We start from the raw sequence: 17,598 nt of genomic DNA on the forward strand, positions 1-17,598 counted from the left end.
CGAGGAAGCAGCCCCCCAAAGCCGCTTCCGGGACTGAAGCTTCCCTCCTCACGCCCCCAGGGAGCAGCGCCTTCTCAGGCCACGATTCCCTGCGACCCAAAAATAACTACACAGACGTGAGGAAAAGGGCCAAAGCCTGCGGCACAGGGAGGTGCTTAGTTACCGACTTATCGCTTACAGCCAGAACGCTCGAAACCTAACCCAGCGCTAGCCTTTTATAGAGAGTCCCTGGAGCCCCGCCCTAGCAACTTCTCCTAGCAACGCCTCGCCCGGGTGCTCCGCGGTCTTATCTGCCTCTGCCAGGCTCTTCCTGTTCCCCTCCCCCAGGCAGCAGGCTCCGCCGTCCCAAGTCACGTGGCTATCCCCAGGGGAGGAACGGGACGAGCGGAAGATGTGAGGGGCGGGGCGCTGGAGGGCGAGCTCAACGTCATCAAGATACGCCGAGCTGGTTGTGGCGCTTAGCGCTTCTGGGAGTCTTGAGATTCGGCGACTGGGTGAAATGGCGGAGCCTGTGGCCGTGGTGTGGCTTCGGGGCCCCAGCTTCGGGTGCAAGGCGGTGTGGTGTACCTCGGCCACGCGCTCAGTACGCGATTTTATCCACCGACACTGCCAAGATCAGGTGAGGTTTGTGGTTCCTGGAAGGAATGGGAAAGCAGGACAGGGGCAGGATTAGGTGCGGTGAGGGTCTGTCGGGGTCACGTCTATTCTTTGGGGTTCTCAGTTTTTGAGGCTGAGGGTTAGCGTTTTAAGGTGCTTCAAACTGATGCTGAGGCCTGCCTTTGCTTTTGTTTTGTGGTGGTTTTGTCTCACAGAAGGGAGAAAAACCCCTCCGCTCACGGGCGTTTAGTCCGGCCCTCAGTCTGGACTAACAGAATACACTTTGGTATTCTCTTCATCCGTAAATGAGGCAGTTGAACCAGATGATTTTTAAGGCTCATTTCCTTACTTTCGCTCTGTGCTTATGTGACGTGGATTTTTTGTCCACTGATAACACAGCCCTCTTAGCTCCAACCTAGAGAAGTATGTCATATCCAAAGCCAGGCCAAAGGATGGTTGGGAAGGAAATGGATTTATCTGGTCACTGGTCGGGGCCAAGCACTTACATAGGTCATGTCGAGGGCATGATTCTTAGGGCCTGTCATGTAGATGTTTTCACTAATCATTGTGATGCTCTGATTTGCCCAGGCATATTTTTGAAAACCTGTCATTGACTTCTAAAGTTACATGTGTGGTTTACTTAATTATCAAGTAAGCAAGCTTTTACCAACTATAAAATATTAAACCTATTCAGTTATTTAAAGAATATGCTGGTCTCAATGAATCTAATTTTAATTTTGACATTTGATCTCCTATTAACACGTTAACACTGCAGTCTAAACCAAATCTTTACTTGGATTGGTTCCATGAAGAAGCAATGTCTGTTTGCAAATAATGTGGTTTTTCAGTTTCCCCATATTTATTCCTAGACTTCAGTCCAGTTTAAAAACTGTCAGAAATGTTTTTACCATCTGAATGGGGAAATATTTTCCAAAATAGTTGGATTTTAGTATCTCTGAAAATAACTTTTATCTGATGACCAGTTTTCAAACTTACTGACAGTTGATCCAAAGTGAGACCAGAAAAAAATAAGATCTTAATTATGAGGAGTCTTGGAAAAAATAATTTAAAATAAGCAAGAAATATAAACGAATGGATTCATTCATATACTTAAGACACATGGCCATAACAAGTATGAACAAAACTTACAAAAGGGCATTTGATGAGATACTGGAACGAATAAAAATAGCTCAAGTTCATGCTTATGCCTTTTAAAACAGAACTATTCTGACACATGATAAAGTTAGTGTTAGCTCTCCCTGAGAAAGTAAAAATCAGCCTGGCTCTTCATCAGACTGGGATAATACACAGATAAAGCTAGCTGCAAAGTTGATAGGAAACAGTGTTTCTCCCAAGGACATGGTACAGTGATGAAATGTCATAATGACTTCCTTGAAAGTCTGCTTCTTTTTTAGTCTTTGTGAAACCTTACCTCAAAAATCATAGACTATAAGAATAAACTGCTGTTGGAAGTTATATCAGTAAGAAGCATCCCACTCTTACCTTGAGAATCTAAGTCACTTTGACGTAGAGAAGCACTCTTGATTTCCCAGGTGCAGAGCTTCAGATTAGGGGTTTCTGGACACAACATTCCACATTTATCTTAACTTTGTAGTTTCCGAGGAAAGAGGAGCCTGGATCTCCTTCACAGTCTAGACCTGATGTTGACCCTTATACACACAGCCCTGCTTTATTGTGAGCCTCTCAAAACACTGTTTCATTTAAATTTTACCTAAATTCCATCCACCCCAAATCCTATAATAACTATATCTTTTTATTTGTTGGTGAGACACCTCATGATTCCTCTTGTGTGCAGTCCCTCTCTTGTTGTAGTGAGTCAAGAAGTTTGAGTTGTTGAACTATATATTGTCTCTGGTGGCCTTCAGCTGATTGGCCTAAGACACACGTAATACTTTCTGCTTGAAATGCTCTGTCATGGTTAAAAACAGTTAAATTGACTGTAAATTTTCTTTGTTATTTTTTTCTACTAGTGATTATTAACAGACAAGAATCTTAGCAAGTAGAAAATGCCATTTTGTTAATCAGTTGTCTCGTTAAATAAGCAGTTCTGTTTGGAAATGAAGTGTGATACATGATGTATAATCTTTCAGCCTTCATGTTAAAGTCTTTTAAAGTTATTTAGGATTTTAGAAATACCATACCCATTGGATATATAAGATATTAAAAGAAACTAAAGTAGCTTTTAATTTATAAACATTAAACATATAGGAGGTATATTATATGTCTCATTTAATTTTTACAACTCTTTAAAGTGGACAGTATTTTATAGGCAAGAATAGTCCTTCATGTTAATCACATCATTGCATATAGCCTGAGCTCCCTTGCTCCTCTCTCCTGGTATCATATTTGCCTGGGAAAACTCCAGTCAGTTTAAATCCAACTCTCCACCTGTTTTACCTGGCATCTGGGCAGTGACTGTGGTAGGGGAACTAATCACGCAAACAAGTCTCACTACAAATTCATAAACACCAAACTTAGTGGTGCTTGGCATTTCTACTGTATTTCTCTAATCCAGAGCATGCTTCCACTGGGTTGCAGGACTGCTGAGAATATTGACCTAAGTAGTCCTTGGGCAGCTGGACAGAACCCAGGATCTCAACACATCTTTAATAGCTTTGCTCATTTTCCCTAGAGTGTCATCCAAATATTATTTGTGTATACCATGGTGTGAAAAGGGTTGAGAGGCACTGCTCAGTTCATCACTCTTTCACTCTCCTAGATTACTTTTTCACATCTCTCTTTAAATCTCCAAGACTTCTTCCATCCCAAGGACCATACTTTGTACTCAAGCAGTAAGGAGAGAATTTCTGCATCGTCACACCAGTGCATCTGGTAGGTACCTGCTGTATATTCAGCCTTCTTGTCTGTTACTGTGGATGCACTGTCATTATTTTACAAATAATTTGCAATTATCTTCTACTTTGTACAGTAACCCCTCCCCCTCACCTACTGAAAGACTTATTTGGGCATTAGTTCTTTCTCCCCTGTATTTTCCAGTGTTTTCCCTTTTTACAGCATCATTCCTACCAGTGCACAAACGTGAGCCCACATTCATTCTAGCTATCACCTTATTTTCTCTGATTTTCTTTATAAAAAAATATTCTTGAACATAAAACTTTTCTCCTTTAGAACCCACTCTAGTTAGGCTTTTTTGTTCCCATCACTCCAACAGAACAGCTCTTTGTCATACTGGTCAGTATCTTCTATGTTGCCATATCCAGTGATCAGTTTGCAGTTTTCATCTTGCTTTGTCTGTCAGTGCCAGTTTGCACAATTGACCATTCCCCGCCGGAGTACACTTTTCTCACTTGTCCAGATATCACTCTCAGTTCTCATCCACCTCACTGGCCTCTCCTTTCCAGTCTTTTACAGTTTCCTCCTCATCACCCTGAACTCTAATCTTGGAGGGGCCCCTCCCTCATCCCAGTGATTTCATCCATACTCATGGCTTTAACTACCATCAGTATGCCAACAACTTTCAAATGTAAATCCCCAGTGCAGACCTCTTCCCCACACTCCAGACTTGTATAGCCACCAGTCTACTTGGCATCTGCATCTGGCTGTGCAATAAACATCTCAAAGTAAAATATCTGAGATGAGACTAATTTTCTCCCTCAAACTTCCTTTTCCCTCTTAATGAATGACAACTCCATTTTCCCATTTATCAAACCGGATTTTTGCAATCATCTCTAATTCCTCTATTGATCTCACTCCCTTCACCGAGAGCATTAGCAAATCCTGTTGCCTTTACCTTCAGAGTATCCTCAGAATCTCACATTTCTCATCATCTCTGCCACTACTGCCCTGGTACAAATAGCCTTCATTTCTTACCTGTATTATCGCAATAGCTTCTCAATGATCTCTCTGCTTCTATAGTCTTACTTTCAGTTTAACAGCTAGAGTGATACTTTAAGAGCATGACTCAGATCTCACTTTGTTCAAAACTCTACAATAGTTTTATTCAGAGTAACATCCAGAGTCCTTACAATGGTTTTGAAGGCCTTATCACTCCCCTTTTGTGTACTTCATTCTAGCCTCATTGGCTGTGTTGTCATTCCTTGAATAAGTTCATTCCTGTTGCGTTTGCTCTTGTCTCTGTCTGGAATACTGTTCCCCCAGGTAGTCACATGGCTCATTCTCTCACTTTCTTTAATTCTCCGCTCAAATGTCACTTGATCAGAGAGGCTTTCCTTGACTATATGTATTAAATAGATTACCACCACACCCATCCACATATCTTATCCCCTTTACCCTGCATATCACCACTTGACATGATATATAATTTGTTCATTATTTGTCTTCCCCCACTAGAATGTTAGCTTCATGAGACAGGATCTGTATTCACTGTAGTATTCATGGTAGTATTCCAACACTTGAAAAGTACCTGGCAAATAGTAGGTACTTAATATTTGCTGAATGAATGAATGGGTCCCATTGAAATAGCTGTATGATGTGGTTCAGAATGAATGTTCATAGTTTCCACTTCAGGAAGATGATGGCAATGCACTTTTCCTTTCTATTCCTATTTAGATCTCTCTTTTCTTCATGTTGCAGAGTTAATTGTCAGCCTCCTAAGTTCCATATAACTTTGGAGAATATTCCTCTCTTGTCTAATTTTATGGCATTAGAAACTTGTTTAGAAAGACTTACAGTTTTTATATTTTCTTTTCATCATTTGATCTGAGAATTTTTTTGAAATACATAGAGTGGGTTTGGGGGAGTGTACTTGGGCTTCTGCAGTGATTGGCTGGAACTCAGGGGGATGCTGGCAGAAGAGATGAGGCACCAACTGCCAGCTGGTCCTAAAGCTGTTAAAGCTTATATAGGTAGTATATTAAAAATCAGGGCTTCCCTGGTGGCGCGGTGGTTGAGAGTCCGCCTGCCGATGCAGGGGACGTGGGTTCGTGCCCCGGTCTGGGAAGATCCCACATGCCGCGGAGCGGCTGGGCCCGTGAGCCATGGCCGCTGAGCCTGCGTGTCCGGAGCCTGTGCTCCGCAATGGGAGAGGCCACAACAGTGAGAGGCCCGCGTACCACAAAAAAAAAACCATACTTTTGTCTCCTCCTCTCCTCTCTTCTTATCCCTATCTACACTTTTCAAGACGTCACTTTTAAACTTGGGGCCACTCAGTGTTCAACTTGATACTACCTGTTTTAAAAAGTCAGAGGAAGTGGGACCTTCAGAGTTACTAGATCTGAGCACTGAATATTCTACCTTGACCCCTATTTCCTATTAGAGAAGGAGAAAGAGCAGGTTTTTTGTTTCTGTTTTTTTTTTTTTTTAACATTTATTTATTTGTTTGGCTGTGCCTGTCTTAGTTGCGGCACGTGGGATCTTCATTGCTGCATGCGGGCTCTTGCAGCATTCGGGATCTTTTTTTAAGTTGCATCGTGCAGTATCTTTAGTTGTGGCATGCGAACTCTTAGTTGTGGCATGTGGGATCTAGTTCCCTAACCAGAGATCGAACTTGGGCCCCCTGCACTGGGAGTGTGGAGTCTTAGCCACTGGGCCACCAGGGAAGTCCTGAGAGCAGTTTTAATTTTCACCCAAAAGGCAGAAAATTCTTCTATATATCATGATTAAGTATTAGGAAGAAATTGTACCTAGAATACATCATACAAAATGAGTTTTTTCTTTTAGTAGTTTCCATTTTTGCAATTCAACAAATATTAATTGAACACATACTGTCTTCTTATAACTGGAGTAATAAAAAGATAAGCTAGGTCCCTTTCTGCAAGAAACTTGTACTGTCTCATAAACAGCATTGAAAGAACCCCCAAACTTGTCTCTAGGATATTCCAGTGGAATGCTACTTTGTGAAATGCAATGGATTACTCGTTAACACCAGTGACACAGTGCAGCATGGAGCTGTTTATAGTTTGGAACCCAGACTTCGTGGTGGAAAAGGAGGTAGGACATGAATGTTGATGGCTTAGTTGTAACACATCTGCATTCTGTAGCCATATGTATTAAATTAACAAACTCCTTGGTGTCTGTAATGTACCAGCCTCGATTTGCCTTGTGAAATCCTTTGTTTGCTTATCTAATTTTGCATATTTTCTCTTTTATTCTTTTTGAGGTAGATACCGTATGATAAAATTCCCACCTTCTCCAGCTGGATCACTCTTAGGCACCCTAGGCTCTCAAACTCTAGGGAGGATTAGATGAAGAGGGGTGATTGTTATTCTGTCCAGTTTGCAGACGAGTGTCAAAACAATCAAATCTCCTTGTGCTTTTCTCAAGATTTTTGCCTAGTTATTGTAGTTCCAAGGGAGGTCTAAAGTCACTTTATGAAATACAACCATTTACAGATTGAGGTAGATTAAGGTCCTGGTTGTAGTAACTCATCTTAGAAGAGAAAAAAGAAACTAAAAGAGCAAAAACTGAATATGAACAGTTCTTGGTATTTCTCCTGATGCACTAACATGTAATCCTTAGGCTTTCTCAAAATCTGTGGTGATTCGGTTTGGTTTTCAAAGAGCTAACATTTCAGATTATAATCATCCTGCTGTTCGAAATTGTGTCAATAAGAATGAAGCTTGTCGTATCAGCCAGTGACAGCTTAAAATTGCCTCCTTGCAAAATCTCACCATATAATTTTTAAAATTCTTAATCTTGGAATCTTGGGATTTCTGGCACTAGGTAAAGCCCTCTAAAATAGCCCAGTGGTGTGGGTATTGATACAATATTGCAGGAGTAAAAGAGGAAGTGTAAAAAGCATGAGATTGAACCAAGTTTATCAGTACTCTTACCTTTGCCACCTGGGTTAGAATCTTGATGTACATTTCCTTTAAAACTGAAAAGAAAGTAGAGATCACCTGTAGTCTTGTGATATAATACTATTTTCACAAATTTGGCTTTTGTCCATCCTTGAACACTTTTTTAACCTGCTTTCTCCAAACATATTTGCTCAGGTTTTGGCTCTATGCTCCGAGCACTTGGTGCTCAGATTGAGAAGACAACCAATCGAGAAGCTTGCCGGGATCTCAGTGGAAGGAGACTGCGAGATGTCAATCACGAAAAAGCGTAAGATGCCCACCTGTTTTTATTTTTTTTTAAGAAACATACTTTTCTAGCATTAGTGATTGTACGCATGCCATGCATATCAGAAATGTAAACTTGAAATACTTATGCTCTAATTTGTTGTTATCAGATTTAACTTTTTCTGTAATTTAGTAATTATCTTTGGGTTTTAGTCAAGTCCATAATAGTATGCTAAGTAGTAAGCATGGCACACCTTTCTGAGGGAATATCACAGTATGAACAAGAGTGCATTAATTTGTCTGGGTGGGGTGTTTAATGTATAAAAACACATGTGTATAATATGGCCATTCAGTTACATCTCTTCTCTCCCATCCCCAGAATGGCTGAATGGGTAAAACAACAAGCCGAGCGAGAGGCTGAAAAGGAGCAAAAGCGCTTGGAACGACTGCAGCGGAAGCTTGCAGAACCCAGGCACTGCTTCACCAGCCCCGACTACCAGCAGCAGTGCCATGAGATGGCCGAGCGTCTGGAGGATTCCGTCCTCCGAGGTGAGAATGAGGATTCCTTAGTGCCATCAGCAGGCATCCCTGAAGCCAGCTGTTCCACACAGAGGGCAGTTCTTAAGCCTTTTTGGGTTACAGACTTCTGAGAAACTGATGAAGCTGTGGAATTTCTCCCCTCAGTAATGAATACAGTATATCTTATACAACCCAGGGAAAAAACCCATACACTCTCACAACATTTGACATACTTGACCCCTGAACTCTGTGGGCTCATGAGCCCCAGGTAAGAATACTTTTTGTACTTCATGGGAATAAGCTAAGTCTTCAGGAGGTGCCTAGACCCCAACATTTTGCTTCCAGTTTTAGGTCCCTTTTTTAAAACACGGTTTTTAATGAGAATGATTTTCATTAACTTCTATGTTTTTAGCATCCAAAGCATTATGCTAGGGCTATTGTGCATTCAATTGAATAAGAAGGAGTCTTTTCCATCAAAAGGGTTATGGCATAACAGGGGAAAGACAGTTGTATGCAAATAACAAGGACAAGGGGATGAATCGTTAGGTTTGAGGAGAGATAGGTATGAATCTGTCAGCCTCAAAATTACAAATTGGACATGGTGCTTTAAAAATCCGGTTCAAGAGCCAGAATGCTTATCTTAAATCTGTATAAATTTGAGATTAGTCTCCTTTTAACTGGATTAAATTTTGGCATGTTAAGAAATTTAAATCTAGAGCTTTAGATTGCAGCTGTTTTTGCAATTCAGATTATTTATAAATTCTTTAATTGAACTTAGTCCTGATAGTAGAAACTGAGTTGTTAAAATGTCTGGTTAGGTATGCAGGCTGCCTCCAGCAAGACGGTATCGGCAGAAGTCGGTGAGAGTCGGAAACGGCCTAACAAATCAAAAACAGACAGAGCAGCCAGTGCAGAGAAAAGGAAATGCTTTTGGTAAGTGTGTTCATTTTCATTTCAAATAGATCTTTGAGAACTGAAGAAAAAAAATTTTTTTTTCCTTCTGTTTATCCCTCTGGAATATCTTGTTCTGAAACTTACCTACTATATTTTTTTCTTATCTACCTGGAATAAACATACTTTTAAGTAAAGTCTGATGGAAGCTCAGAAATTTTCCAGAGTGCTTCAGTTCAGGTTTCAATGATTCTCACATTGTATACATTAGTAATGGTTTCTGCCATAAGTGCCATTCATAGAATCTAAAGGATAATTCTTTTCCTTACAGTGGAAAATCACATAAAAATAGCTTTATACTTGAATTACTGTTAGGTGTTGAAAGAGTTAACTTTCAGAAATTCCAGGTGGAAGCCATGGCTTTACTTTCCAGGTGGTTCTGTTTTTTCTGTGGTTTTTCATCGTCATCACTGAGGTCTTTGGTCACTTTGCCAGACCTCTCTTCACCACTTTTGTACCTGCAGGTGAAAAGCACAACAGTACTTTTTCTTATCCATTCTTCTTACAGTTCTCCCACCCTTCCCAGTTGGTCCTCTGGTTACCAGCTCAGTTCCCTTGGGCCGAGTTCTAGAATATGATAAGTGCAAATGGATCTTGGTTTCCTTGTTGGCCTCCCCTTTGGGGATAGAAAGATAATTATTAACTAAACACCATGTAACTCTGTGAGTCCAGCATAGAATTTTTTGTGTTCTTTCTGAAATGTGAATTAAATGTTCCTGAGAGAAAAGATAGTAGTATTTCCTGTGGGTTTCTTTTTTTTAAGCCAGATTTATTGTGGTATAATCTATATATGGTAAAATTCACCCTTTTTTTTTTTTTTTTTTTTGCGGTACGCGGGCCTCTCACTGTTGTGGCCTCTCCCGTTGCGGAGCACAGGCTCCGGATGCGCAGGCTCAGCGGCTGTGGCTCACGGGCCCAGCCGCTCCGCGGCATATGGGATCTTCCCGGACCGGGGCACGAACCTGTGTCCCCTGCATCGGCAGGCGGACTCTCAACCACTGCGCCACCAGGGAAGCCCAAAATTCACCCTTTTTGAACAGTTCTACAAGTTTTGAAAATTTTATAATATACATCATGTAACCATCACCAAAATCAAGCTATGGAATATTTTTATCACCCTAAGAAGTTCCCACGTGTCCCTTTGCAGTTAATTTTCTTCCCCCACCTCCATTCCTGGCAACTGCTGATCACTGGTGTGATGTTTGTTCATACGGTTTTGTCTTTTCCAGAATGTCATTATGTCTGCTGCTTTCACTTACAATAATGCTTTCGAGATCCACAGATGGTATTATATTGTATCAGTAGTTCGTTCCTTTCTATTGCCAAGTATTGTTGCCTGGTATGTCTGTACCACAATTTGTTTATCAACCATTCTCTAGCTGTTAGAGGTTTGGGTAGTTTCCAGTCTTGGGCAATTATGAATAAAACAGGATTTTCTTTCTTTTTTTTTTGGCCGTGCCATGTGGCATGCGGGATCTTAGTTCCTTGACCAAGGATTGAACCTGTGCCCCCTGCAGTGGAAACTCGGAGTCCTAACCACTGGACTGCCAGGGAATTCCCAGGATTTTCTTTTAATTGTTTATTATTTTATCTGATTTCCAACAGTTAAAATTCATACAGTATTGGGGAAAAAAGTTTTAAGCAAAACCAGTTTGTTTTAAGAGAGTCACAGCTTTTAAAAAGAGATCCTGTTGGATCTTTGGCATGTTGCTTCCAGTCTCACTGAAGTTTTTTTTCCTTTTATACTCTGGAGTATCTTGTTCTGAAACTCACCTACTCTCCATCTCAAGCTAGCCGATACCTTTATTCAGAGTCTGTTTCCTGGACAAACTGCAACTCTTTTTTTTTTTTTTTAAGTAGAAGCTGTAAATGGTGTTAAACCTTTTTGTTGTTTCTAATAGGTTGGGCATGGAAGGACTAGAGACTGCAGAAGGGTCTGGCTCTGAGAGCTCCGATGATGACAGTGCAGAAGCACCTAGTACTTCAGGAATGAGCTTTCACGTTCCCCAAAATGGCGGTGATGTTGTTGAGATGGCAGCCGAATTTCCTAGTAGCTCTCAGCAGGCAAGAGTATTGAGTGCAGACTCTAGATCACGAGAAAAACTACAGACCCCTGTGACGGACTCTGGGAATGGTATTTCAGAAGACTTGTATGCTGAGCTGGGAGAGGCATCTACCCAGGAGTACATGGAAAGGAAGATGGCTTTAGAAACAGAGAAAACCCAGGAGAAAAATGAGGCAGAGAGTAAAGAACCCTTAGAAAAGGAAGCAGCTGGAGTTGGACTGAATAAGGAGCAGGAGACCAAAGAAATGACTGATGGGGAAAGAGGTGCCAAGGGAGCCCCTGGAGGAGACAGGGAAAACATACCTGTTGCCAAGCTGGAGGAAAGCCAGTCAGGAAACACAGTAAGTAAATTTGGGGGGGTGATGTCTGAAGCCAAATCAGTTTAATCTCTGTAGTAAGTCGTTAAAATGAAAAGATGTGCTTTTTCCCATCAGCTGCTTAGTGGAAAAGCTTGTTTAATAATCAGAAGTACAGATGATGGTGAAGCTTGCCATGTCCCCCCCAAAAATCCTTAGTTTTTTGTTTTTTGTTTTTTTTGTGGTACGTGGGCCTCTCACCGTTGTGGCCTCTCCCATTGCGGAGCACAGGCTCCGGACGCGCAGGCTCAGCGGCCATGGCTCACGGGCCCAGCCGCTCCGCGGCATGTGGGATCTTCCCGGACCGGGGCACGGACCCGTGTCCCCTGTATCGGCAGGTGGACTCTCAACCACTGCACCACCAGGGAAGCCCAGTTTTTGTTTTTTTTAAAGCTCTGGAATTGGTATTATTTTGCCACTAGGTGGTGTCCTTGGTTCCATATTTCATCAATTCTAAGATGCACGTTTTTCACGTTTTAATACCTCTGAATTTGAATATATATCATGTTATAGTTTAATTGGTATTGTTATTCTTTGTTAATAACACATGAACTAATAAGGCATATTATGATAGATGGCATTTTTAGCTTTGATAAAATGTGCTTATTTTCCTATCACTAAATTTCTAGTTACTTAGTTTTTCTTTCTCATGTGAGTTACTGTTTGAACACAGTTGTCAGTTGGATGTGAAGATCTTTCCTGTAGAAGACGAGCAGCTCCTTTTTAATTTATCATTAAATCTTAAGCCCCACACTCAACCTTTTTAAAATTTATTTTCATTGTGCATGCTTTTCCTTAAATAGTTATTTGCCGCCTTTAGTGGACTTACTTCCAGGAAAAATCTTTAACGTTTACTTTTCAGTCTAATGATTTGCTTTTTAGGATAGATGAAACCTGAACTACTTGGCTTCTTTGGTAAACACAAAGCTTATCATTATTTATTTAACTAGCACCTTCCCTACTGGTGCTGGTTAAATAAGCAAAAATGCACATATTGCCCTTTCTAGGGAAGATAGTGAAATTTTTTATGCTAAGGGCTTTAAATTGACCCTTACACCATCTCTGGAGTTACAAGCATGTAGCTTTTATGTTACTCATATATGCTAGGAGTTTATCCTAACCAAAGTCTTGGAAAAATGAAGAAAGGAAAATAGAATAAAACCTGATTTGACTTTCAATCTTTGAGCTTTTAACTGTGGAAATTTTGTTCTTGATGTAGTTGTAGCTGTTGTATTCATAATAATCGTGTACAACCATGTGTGATTCTCCAAAGACACATAAGTGGTGGTTTAGGATTTGGCCATATATAAAGAAGCCAAGATTCACTCCAGAAATCTTAACAAAATGGACTTTTTTTAAAAAAAAAAATAAAGATCACCTAGAAAGATAGTTTGTCCCTAGAGCTCTTCAATATTTTTAAAAAACAACTTACTGTGAGAGAAAATTACTGACCTTTTAATATGTTTTTTTAAAAAAAACCCTAGGGCTTCCCTGGTGGCGCAGTGGTTGAGAGTCCGCCTGCTGATGCAGGGGACACGGGTTCGTGCCCCGGTACGGGAAGATACCACGTGCCGCGGAGCGGCTGGGCCCGTGAGCCATGGCTGCTGGGCCTGCGCGTCCGGAGCCTGTGCTCCGCAACGGGAGAGGCTACAACAGTGAGAGGCCCGCATGCCGCAAGAAAAAAAAAAAAAACCCTAGGTGGTGAACGTTTTCATTCTTTGAAGAGCACCCGTCATTAGAAGTATTTAATTAAAAAAAAAAAAAGTATTTACTTTTGTCTTAAAGTCTATAAAGGTACTTGGTGGATAGAACAGTTGCAAGTCTTTTGAACAGCATTTAAATTTGTCAAGTTATATAAGTGAGAACTTTGATAATCACAGTTATTTGATTAAAATAGAAAGCTTAGGATTATGGGGTTAGTAGATTCACAGGCATAGGAATCTCATTAAAATGAGGCTTTATAGGGGTGCTGCTCTTTTCTCTGATCATGGTATGGGGGTAGGTGAGGTACATTTTGCTGTTTGAATTTTTACCGGAAAAATCAAAAAAGAAAAGTAATATTAAGAATTTGTTCAAGAATTCTATAACTTGTTACTCTTCTGAATACTTGTTTCTAAGTATATAGATAGAAAATTAATATTTATTAATTATATGTATTGACAATGTAGAGAATAGCTTGATTATTAAAATTCAGTAGTGAGATATGGCGTATTAAATGAAGATTTCTTGTAAAACAGAAGGTCGATGACAATTGAAGGAAGTTTTATTAAGAGGAATGGACCTATTTAAAATTTTTCTTTCTTTTTCTTCTTCTCAGGATATTGGTCAGGAAACTGTAGATTTACTGGCGTTCAGCTCTGTTGCGGAAGTGGAGTTGCTGGGTTTGGAGAAGCTCAAGTGTGAACTCACGGCCCGGGGACTGAAGTGTGGGGGCACTCTCCAGGAGCGGGCGGCGAGGCTCTTCTCTGTCAGAGGACTGGCAAAGGAGCGGATAGATCCAGCTTTATTTGCCAAGCCTTCGAAAGGGAAGAAGAAGTGAATTTCATCGGAGCTGATTTCCTGTTTCTTTATAGGCTAGCGCTTACAACCTGTATAATGTTGACTCTTGGACATTATTCTTGTTGCTATTAAAGGTGACTTTTTAATAACCAAATTCTAACTATCCTCTTTTTCTTTATTAGATTTATAGAATTAATTTGTGAAACCCTCTGGGCCTGAAGTTTTTTTTGTGGGAAGGTTTCTTATAACTTATTTCTTTAATAAATATAGGGCTATTCAGAGTTTGGGTTTCATCTTCTGTTGTTTAGGTAAATTATAATTTCAAAGAATTTATCCATTTGACCCCAGTTGTCAGATTTGTGGACATAAAGTTATTCATAATAGTCTTTTCTATCCTTTTAACATCTTGTAGGAGCTGTAGTGGTAACTTCTTTTTCATTCTGGTACTGATAATTTCTGTTTTCTCCTTGATCAGTCTAGCTAGGAGTTTATTGTTTTGTTCTGTTTTCAGAGCCAACTTTTGCCTTTGTTGATTTTTAATTGTTTTTAATTTCATTGATTTTTGCTCTTTATCATTTCCTTTCTTCTACTTAGTTTGGGTTTACTTTGCTCTTTTTTCTTTATCTTCTTAAGGTAAGTCCTAAGTCATTGATTTTAGACTTTTTTTTCTAGTATAAATATTTAAAGCTGTAAGTTTTTCTTTAAGCACTGTTTGAGCTGCATCTCAAAAATTTTAATATGTTGTATTTTCATTTTCACTCAGTTCCAAGTATTTTCTAGCTTCCTTGGGAATTCTTTTTTTTTTTTTTTGTGGTACGCGGGCCTCTCACTATTGTGGCCGCTCCCGTTGCGGAGCACAGGCTCCGGACGTGCAGGCTCAGTGGCCATGGCTCACGGGCCTAGCCGCTCTCCGGCATGTGGGATCCTCCCGGACCGGGGCACGAACCTATGTCCCCTGCATCGGCAGGCAGACTCTCAACCACTGCGCCACCAGGGAAGCCCCCTTGTGAATTCTTTGACCCATGGATTACCTAGAAGTATGTGTCTAATTAGCAGATGTTAAACTTTCAGTTTATTTAAACTCAAAAAAAAAGTTCACCCATTTCTCCCACCCTGTACCCCCCTGCCTCTGACACCACCAATCAGTTCTCTGTATCCATCAGCTTGAGGGGTTTTTTTAATTAAAAAAAAATTTTTTTTAATTCCACGTTTAAGAGAGGTCATACAGTATTTGTCTTTATCTGACTTATTTCACTGAGCCTAGTGCCCTCAAGTTCCATTCATGTTGTTGCAAATGGCAAGATTTACTTCTTTGTTACAGCTGAATAATATTCCATTGTATATATTTACCACATCTTCATTCATCTGTCATCCATCGATGGACACTTAGGTTGTTTTCATATCTTGGCTATTATAAATAATGCTGCAGTGAATATGGGGGTGCGTATAGCTTTTCAAGTTAATGTTTTCATTTTCCTCAGATAAATACCTAGAAGTGGAATTGCTATATTGTGTAGTAGTTCTAGTTTTATTTATTTATTTTTGCGGTATGTGGGCCTCTCACTGTGGTGGCCTCTCCCGTTGCGGAGCACAGGCTCCGGATGCGCAGGCTCACTGGCCATGGCTCACGGGCCCAGCCGCTCCGCGGCATGTGGGATCTTCCCAGACCGGGGCACGAACCCGCGTCCCCTGCATCGGCAGGCGGACTCTCAACCACTGCGCCACCAGGGAAGCCCAAGCCGCAGGAGGGTTCCCTTCTCTCCACGTCCCTGCCAACACTTGTTACTTCTAGTCTTTTTGATAACAGCCATTCTAATAGGTATGAGATGATATCTTACTCTGGTTTTGATTTGTATTTCCCTGATCATTAATGATGTAGAGCAGCTTTTCATGTACCTGTTTGCCATCTGTATGTCTTCTTTGGAAAAAAGTATTCAGATCTTCTGCCCATTTTTATTATCAGATTGTTTTTTTGCTGTTGAGTTATATGAGTTCTTTATATATTTTGGATATTAGCGCCTTATCAGATACATGATTAGCAAATATTTTCTCCCATTCAGTAGACTGCCTTTTCATTTTGTTGATGGTTTCCTTTGCTATGCAGAAGCTTTTTAGTTTGATATATTTCCATTTGTTTATTTTTGCTTTTGTTGCTTATACTTTTGGTGTCAGATTGAAAAAAAATCATTGCCAAGACCTATGTCAAGGAGCTTACCGCTATGTTTTCTTCTAGGAGTTTTATGGTTTCAGGTCTTAAGTTCAAGTCTTTAATCCATTTGAGTTAATTTTTATGGATGGCGTAACATAGAACAAATGTTTGTTTTTTCTCCTAAATATTTTGTTACTGGTTTCTGCTTTTAATTCCACTGTGGTCAGAAAATGGCCTGTTTATGATTTCAGCCCTTTTAATTTGTGTGTGTGTGTGTGTGTGTGTTTGCGGTATGCGGGCCTCTCACTGTTGTGGCCTCTCCCGCTGCAGAGCACAGGCTCCGGACGCGCAGGCTCAGCGGCCATGGCTCACGGGCCCAGCCGCTCCGCGGCATGTGGGATCTTCCCGGACCGGGGCACGAACCCGTGTCTCCTGCATCGGCAGGCGGACTCTCAACCACTGCGCCACCAGGGAAGCCCTCAATCCTTTTAATTTTATTGAGACTTGTATTATGACACAGTGTATGGTCTGTCTAGATGAATGTTCCACGTAAACTTGAAAAAGCAGCCTTAGAATTCTTGTCTGCTTGTTCTGACACTTGGATCATCTCAGGCTCAGTCTTTGTTGATTTTCTTGAAAATGGATCTCATTTTCCTGATTGTTCACATGTCAAGTTGTTTTAGGTTGTATCTTGGATATGGTGAATGATTTTACAGAGATTCTGGATTCTGTTATATGCCTTCAAGAGTATAGCTCTTTGTTTCCTATTAGGCATTTAACTTGGCTGGACTCAAACCCTAAACTCTTTTTCTAGGTGGGCAGCACCTCATATCTCTGTTGCTGCTTAGAGTCTGCCCTGTGCCTGTGTGGTTCAGGGGGCAGAGTTAAAGTAGACAGAATTTTTGGCTTACCTTCTCTGGCTCTGCCTTGCAGGACCTCCTCCCTCACTTTCCTGCAGCTGTGATTTCCCTGAATTCTTATCAACAATACTCTGCAATTTTTCCATCAGAGTTCTAGCTGCCTGGCAATGTATAGAGGAGGGACTAAAAACTGTAAAAGTGGGAGACTTCCGCAGTGCTATTCTTTTCTTTGAAGTGTGAACTCTGCCTGCTTCTGGTCATTCTCCAGTGTATTCAGTTAGTTGTTTTTTGTATTTTGTCCAGAGTTTATACCTATTAACAACAGGAGGGTTGGTCCAAAAGAAGCTGCTCAGCCATATTAGGAGCAGAACCTCTAGTACTGCATTACAGATGTGTGTGTATCTATATCTTTATAAACTGAATTGCAAGAGTCCATATATTTTGAGTTATGAAGGGATGATTTTACGTGGTGAAATTGTTCATACACACGTATTAATGGTTCCTAACAACTCAGTAGGGTTGTCTGTAAAACTACAAGTAAAATTATAGGCACAATTTTGTGTGTAAGTGCTTTTATTCTGGAGAAAATGAAGCATTT

At 40.7% G+C, this 17,598-nt stretch overlaps 1 protein-coding gene across 3 annotated transcripts; it reads left to right on the forward strand.

The window, feature by feature from the left end:
* Positions 1–428: 428 nt before the first annotated feature.
* SDE2 (SDE2 telomere maintenance homolog) lies at positions 429–14,145 on the forward strand. 3 transcript variants are annotated; one of them, XM_004270982.3, is made up of 7 exons: positions 429–619; positions 6,411–6,528; positions 7,533–7,644; positions 7,981–8,150; positions 8,939–9,053; positions 10,973–11,477; positions 13,810–14,145. In XM_004270982.3, the coding sequence occupies exons 1-7, from the start codon at positions 500–502 to the stop codon at positions 14,029–14,031; spliced, it is 1,362 nt and encodes a 453-aa protein (XP_004271030.1). In that variant the 5' UTR covers positions 429–499; the 3' UTR covers positions 14,032–14,145. The 3 variants fall into 3 exon arrangements, with proteins under 3 accessions (XP_004271030.1, XP_049561776.1, XP_049561783.1); XM_049705819.1 differs by having other exon boundaries at positions 449–619; positions 12,977–13,903; XM_049705826.1 differs by lacking the exon at positions 429–619 and adding an exon at positions 3,261–3,450 and having other exon boundaries at positions 12,977–13,903.
* Positions 14,146–17,598: the final 3,453 nt, after the last annotated feature.

Source organism: Orcinus orca, chromosome 1, assembly GCF_937001465.1.
Source record: "Orcinus orca chromosome 1, mOrcOrc1.1, whole genome shotgun sequence".
In the NCBI taxonomy this organism is placed as follows: domain Eukaryota; kingdom Metazoa; phylum Chordata; class Mammalia; order Artiodactyla; family Delphinidae; genus Orcinus; species Orcinus orca.

Bases quoted from the DNA above. Each gene is read 5' to 3' on its own strand.
- SDE2 (XM_049705819.1), top strand. From the start codon at position 500: ATGGCGGAGCCTGTGGCCGTGGTGTGGCTTCGGGGCCCCAGCTTCGGG. The intron at 9,054-10,972 runs GTAAGTGTGTTC...TGTTTCTAATAG, and splicing joins GAGAAAAGGAAATGCTTTTG to GTTGGGCATGGAAGGACTAG. The intron at 11,478-12,976 runs GTAAGTAAATTT...AAAAAACCCTAG, and splicing joins AAAGCCAGTCAGGAAACACA to GGCTTCCCTGGTGGCGCAGT.